Here is a 6448-nt window from a genome sequence, read left to right as displayed (position 1 = left end):
CGGCGCCGCAAAACCCCGGCTCTAAACGCCTGCCCCCGTCTTCTGGTCAGAAGCCCGAAGCGCAAACCTCGCTGCCCCCTTCCCCGTATATAAAAGCAAAAAGTCTTGTTACTCTTGTACCCCAGGGGTTTTCCATTCCGCTTGCTATCCAAATCACACAGTAAGCACGCTGCGTGCAAAGAGGGGGAATTACTGTGGGCTTTTCAGAGGGAGAGAGAGAAACTCACCACCGTCATATTCTTCCTCTTCTTGCGCTTTTATGGTTACAAATCGCCCTAATAAAGCAGCAAGGATGAAAAAAGTTCTCATTTGTACCCAGACTGCCATCATGCCTAGATAGTAGGCATGTATCCTCCTGGGCAGCAAAAAGTGCAGAAACGTGAGGTTATTTTAGCACCATGAAGCCAGCTGGGGAGTCTTTCTGCCTTTCAGCATCAGTTCCAGGACAAAGTCTGCGAGCCCTTTTTTTCAGCACCAGCTCCAGCACAGTCTGCAAACGCTCCTTTCAGGGGATGCAGCTTTAAATAGGAAGAATGCTGCCTCCACTTCTCTTCCTGCCCCTTTTCAGCTCGTTCAGGCTCCTAATCATCCACTCCCTGCCAAGCAACAGTCTGATTGATGGTAAATAACCAAATCAGAGCTGGCTTCACTCTTCCTTGAACTTTTCTCTTTACGAGTACACTTGCAGGATATTTTCCTGCTGCTGTGCAGTGCATGTGCTGTGTCAGGACCATTTGTTAAGAAAGCAAAGCATAGTTCCGTAAGAAGCTGTCAGGAAGAGAAAGCTCTGCTTTTAACACACCCAGCCCACGCTTCCTGGGAATGGAGGGTATAGCCCCATTTGGAGCAGATTCCCTTATTAGGAACTTGATCCCTTCCAGCTTGCCGAGAGGAGGATTTCCTCCTCTCCCTTGATAACTGTCCCCCGCCTTGCTGTAGCTGCATTGTCAAACATGACTCCAGTCCCTTGAGAGAGGCCACAGAGCTACCATGGCAGCTTGTTTCAGGAATCTGTAAATAACCTCCTTTCGCCCCAAAGGGGAATAATCTTTCTCAAATGAATTCTCTTCTGAATAATCTTTCCTCAAATGCTTAGTGTGCTCTGTATTTACTGTCCTACCAGCTGAGAAGACTATCGCAAATCTCTGGAAGATGCTCTACACTTCTAACACCAGAATGACAACCCAAACTATCCAATTACCTGCTTTTCTCCGAGGCTCTCCACCTCTGTTCCCTGACAACCGGAAACCTACCTAAGCCCCAGCCTAGTATTTAGCCCTTAACAATGTGCCTTAATTAACATTCTAGCATGGGCACTAAGTAAATCTCTCTTTCTGTGGATCACTTGAAACTGAGAGTAGGATGCTAGATTTTTTTCTTCCCACAGTGTTTATGGTCTGCGGAGCTCCATCACTAATCCCCTCACTTGCTAAGAATGGGGTTGCCTATACCTGCTGCAGGGAAACGCAGATTCATCTGTTGGAAGGTTTTCTATCTTTAGCCATTTCAGCTTGAGAACAATCCCATTTGAAGTGGATGCGGTGAGAAGTAAACCTCTTTGCCTGGATTTGTGCAGGTTGGCAACACTAGCCCACTCTGGTTATCACGGCATGATTCAGCACTTCTCCGTGATGCAGCATCCTAAAGCCTGTCAAGTTTTCTTCTGTCTCTTCAAAAGAGCGGCATGCCCAGAAGAGGAAAGGTAACCCAGAAAATGGTATCGCACTGCAATGCTATATCATACCTACTCTAGTAGCAAACCCAGAGATTAACGTAAAAATGTGCTGAAAGAGAACAAAATCAAAATTCCCTGCTCTTGCACCGAGCAGTCTTGACACAGCAGTCTTAAACCCATACAGAGTTTCACTGCAGGAGCGTAATATCCCACAGTCCCTGTGGGATAGTGGTAGCCGTGAGAAAGAACAGAAATATTGAAGCTGGGCAAGCCGCCGCAATTTTATTTTGAAAAGCAATTATAATCATTGGCAAGTATCAGTTGAGAAACTCGGAACTGGAAGAACAAGTTAACATTTGTTAGCCTGCCCAGTCATAGGTGAAATTCTGTTTTGACAGGTTCATGAGTACTTGCACTGGTTTGCTAGTCTCAAAAGTCATGTATCTTAGATGTCACACTTCAGCAGAACCCCAGGAAATCTCCTTTGGAAAGTGGATGTTAGATGGTGCTGGCTAGAAACATCAGGTGCTTTAGGTGATGTATCTAGTTTAGAACCAGATCTGACCTTTGCCATTTGCACTGCTCTATACGCACATTAGCTATGAGGGAGCAGCAAACAAGAAAGCTTACAGCCATAACCCAGCATACTGCCATTGCTAAATCATCACATGAAACTACACAATGCAAAATCGCTATATACATTAGAAAAGGAAAGTAACACATTTTAAAAACCATACTACACAATGTTTCCCACAGTTGGACGTAACTTGTCACTTACCGTATTAAGTACAGAAATATTAAAATTAATAATTTAATAATAATAATTTAAGAGGAGAAAGGCTGAGAATATGGACAGTGTTTTGAAAAGTCTCCTGTACTCATTGATGAAAAAACATTACGACAGACATGTAGGTGTTTCTGAACTATATGCTACTAACTAGAGGGGATTTATGTGAAATTTCTTATAATAAAGCTGACAACTGCTCAGAGAACTCACAGCTGAAAGTTCTCCGTGCAGCCTGGGGAAGGCTACGATGAAACCACAGGGAATTCAGATTCTACCACAGAATCATAGAAATGGCCACACACTGGTAAAACTTGCCTTTATAGTTGCTAACTTCGTCCTCAAAATTAGGTAACAAGTTCTCATGCTTATTTCCCCAAGTCTTAAGTCTGCAACAGGTTCGTAAATTCCTAGTGTATTCACAGCAAGGATGAGCCTTGCCATCATTATCTCTTATAGCCTCTGAGAAAAACACCAGAGTGAAAACAGTATTGAATTATGGTGATGTTTTTTCCCCCTGATAGCTCATTGAGGAAAAAAAAAATCAGAAGGACCCCTTTTACCATTTCCAGTGGAACTTTTTCCTGAGGAGTCGGAGAGATTTTCAAAGATACCTTCTGCCATTTCAAGTCTAGTCTCTCCTTTGGAGAGATTCCTACAGCAATATCTAAAAGTTGCCCTTCAAATCTGTTTCTGCCTTGGTCTCACCAACAAATTATGCCACATAACCAAAACAGACGAACAACAGAGAATAGAAAAGGATGTAAATTGCTCAGCGAATCAATCCCCTTATGCCTCCTTATAAATACTTCCTTTCACCATGGATGTGCATTTAAAGAGGTTTTCAATTTTATTACAAGCATCGTAACCAGTCATTAAGTCTATCATTTTTCATTTAAACAAATTAACTTCTAGGCCTAAGCTACTTGTTAGCATCACATTAGATATGAGTGAGATAAATTCTTTAGTTAGTACCACTGTAAACAGAGTCAGACTAAGCAATTAAGAGTGGGCAGATAAATAATTCCAAGTATGCCTCAGTGTCACCTCCCCCTCCCTCCTCTCAATAGGGGAGAAACAAACATTGCATAGAATAATACTGTATATTTATGCAGCAACTTTTCTCCAACCGTTTTTCACTTTTTCCATCGTTTTTAGGATTCTGTAAGAACAGAGGAATGTGGAATCTAGCAAACTAGCCTAAGGTCATACATTCAGTAGAAGTAAAGCCAGATACAGACTTTTTGGAGCTCACTTCTTTTCTGTGCCAAGGAAAACTTACACAAGATGAAAATTCCTTGGGAGGAGAATCCAGGACCCTGACTCTGGGAGCCAGTTCCCTACCAATGCACCTTCAATCCACTCATTGTTATACATGGAGCTTACAGTACGTAATGAACCCGAATTTAGTAGACAGAGCCACTGCAGGAGTGGTAGGACCTAATACTCTCCTCCTTCTCTAGTCCATCTCAGTAGAGCAATAGATCTGGAAACACAGGACACAAAACCAGTCTCTTTCTACTAGCAGGAGATTCTTTGAAATTGGGACGGTCTCAGCTACCAATTTGTGGCTGAATTCTGACTCCCAGGAGATGAAAAAGTGATATGACATGATTAAAAGATCACTTTCTAATGCTTCATGCTTCACACTAGAGCAACCAGACGCTTTCAGGTTTGAAGGATCTTTATATCAAATTAAGGGAAACAATAAAACAAGAGCAAAATCTTCACACAAAAGCAGTGTGTGCTCCTTTATGATATGCTCTAAAAAGTCTTCATGAAACGACAGCTGTGCCCAAAGCTAGGACAATCCTAAAAATGTCAAGATACAGTACTCTGAAAAAAAACCACTAAATACTCTCTAATATCCAGTCTGTTGATATCCATTCTTATGTTTAAGCCAATAAGTAGGGACTGTATGTTATCTGACCTAAAAAGCACACGTGAAGTTCATATTTACTCAAAATCCAAAGAGTATTTTGAGTGACAGATGAAGCTAGGGAATACTATTAGGTAATTGTGAGGACTCGGAAATATATTAAAATATAATTCACAGGCTTACACTTTCAAAATCTCCAAGTCAGGCCAGAAAAAGCAAACAATTATTAGCTTAGGATGCTTCAGAGCATGCATACATATGAGTAATTAAAATTCTATGAAGGTCTCTCTTCAATAGAGTTTAATGACCTTTCACACTGTTACATACAGTGTGACAGTGCTCCTGTTTTAAATTAATTTGTACCAACCTGACAAAAAATGCCTTCATGTAAGTGACCAAGATAAGATGGTGGACCAGTGTTTTAGCAGCAATAGGAAATCAGTGGAATCATGGAAATTGATAAGAAGCTGTACTTGAATTCAAATAGCATCTGTTAAAAAATGAGCAAGATTTTCAAAAGCAGTGTGGTTTCACCAAAGTGACCTTAAGTCAATCTGAGAGTTGCTATCAAATTGTATGTAGGCAGTTAAATCTGTGGCAAGTGCTGTTTGAAATTTCCACTTTGTATAAGTTCTTCAATCACACACTTAGCTTAAAAAAAGCAAAAAAAAGGCAGCAAAGTAACATACCACATTTTTAGCTCACAAGAATATAGTCCACATAAAATGTTTTACTCATTTCTTAAAATTAACCATTAAAATGAACACAACTGAAATAATATATGAGAGAAAAATAGTTCTTTTCCTTTGAAGAGTGTTCACTTTGCACTTTTAAGACCCTTTACTGCATAAGGAATCAGTTTTATTGTTTTATACAGGTCTTTCACATAGTAAAAAGGATGGAAAAGTCTGTTATTTAAAATAAGAAAATGTAATAGGAAACTACAGAAATTGGCAAGAATATAAACAGAGGAACATGATACTACTTTTAAATCAGATCTTTAAATGGACTAGATTCCAAACTGCATCACCTCAAAATCCTAATCTTCTTGCTGAGCAATCCACCAAAAAACTAGTATCAGCTAGAAATTTAAACAATGCTACATTAGTAATGTTACTGCCCATTTGCAGGAGAATTTTCCCATCAACTTTTGGGTAGGAAGGTTTAATAAATTAATTTAAGTCCTTATAGAGAAGAGGGAGAAAATATATCTTTCTTGGTTACATTCAAACTTTGTAATGTTGTTTCAGTTAGTTTTAATTTGGGAAAGTAGGATGATACTTTGCTTTTCAACTGCTAGTGTGGGGTCTTGGATTATGCCAGTCACCGTAAATCTGCTTTTGCTATGGACAATTCCAAACCCAATAAGCTCAGTAAGGTTATTAGCACATTTCCTTCAGAATGCCTCAATTAAATTAAACTCAACATTAGTCTAAGCAAAAAATCAAGAATAATTAGAGAAAGTCTTGCATGAAGTCCTTCTGTAAACTATACTTATTCCTTACCTAGAACAGGAAAAACAGCATCATTATGTCATTGTCTATTATAAATTCATTATCAAGCTAGTTTTCATCCACCTAAGAACTTAAACTGATTAAGTGAAAACATAAAAGGTTCACAGCAAGCTACCCACTTAAATGGCAAGGGCAAATGCTAATCTGTAATTCAAATAGGCCCCAACTGATGATAGGCCTCCACTTTTTTTTTTTTTTTTAATATTAAATTTGTTTACTTTGGGACCCTAAGATAGTTTACTTTGTATTGTTTCATTGACTGAAGGTCCATGCAAAAGCAGAGTTAAAGTCCTACCCAACAAGCAGATTCACATCTCCGATCATTTTTCTGACCCAGGGAATCAGTGAAATTAATGGGACTGTAAACAGGGAATGTGGCTGAAAGTTCATCTTCAACCCTCATTTCTTTTAGGAATAGACTTATATATAAGCTGTGGTGAGGCTCAGGTTACTTAATCACCATCTCAAAGCTTATCCACAGTTTTAAAAGAATACTACAGTGTTTCTTTTATACTCATTTCACTGGCATTCCTTTATTTAAAAATCTGTGTCTAAGACTACGTAGAACTATTTCATCTTATTGTCACAGATATCAG

The 6448-nt window shown here is 39.4% G+C and overlaps 1 protein-coding gene across 1 annotated transcript in view; it reads right to left on the bottom strand.

Annotated features, from left to right (window-relative positions):
• COL5A2 (collagen, type V, alpha 2) overlaps positions 1–817 on the bottom strand; it is a 111801-nt gene extending 110984 nt beyond the window's left edge. Inside the window, exon 1 of the mRNA XM_009334978.1 lies at positions 228–817. Within this exon, the coding sequence (XP_009333253.1) occupies positions 228–330 (103 nt within the window). The 5' untranslated portion in view covers positions 331–817. The remainder of the gene's footprint in view (positions 1–227) is intronic.
• Between the last annotated feature and the right edge of the window lie 5631 nt (positions 818–6448).

Source organism: Pygoscelis adeliae, unplaced genomic scaffold, assembly GCF_000699105.1.
Source record: "Pygoscelis adeliae isolate BGI_AS28 unplaced genomic scaffold, ASM69910v1 Scaffold212, whole genome shotgun sequence".
Classification (NCBI taxonomy): domain Eukaryota; kingdom Metazoa; phylum Chordata; class Aves; order Sphenisciformes; family Spheniscidae; genus Pygoscelis; species Pygoscelis adeliae.
The sequence above is the reverse complement of the archived record's forward strand: the minus strand, read 5'-3'. Positions and strand labels throughout refer to the sequence as shown.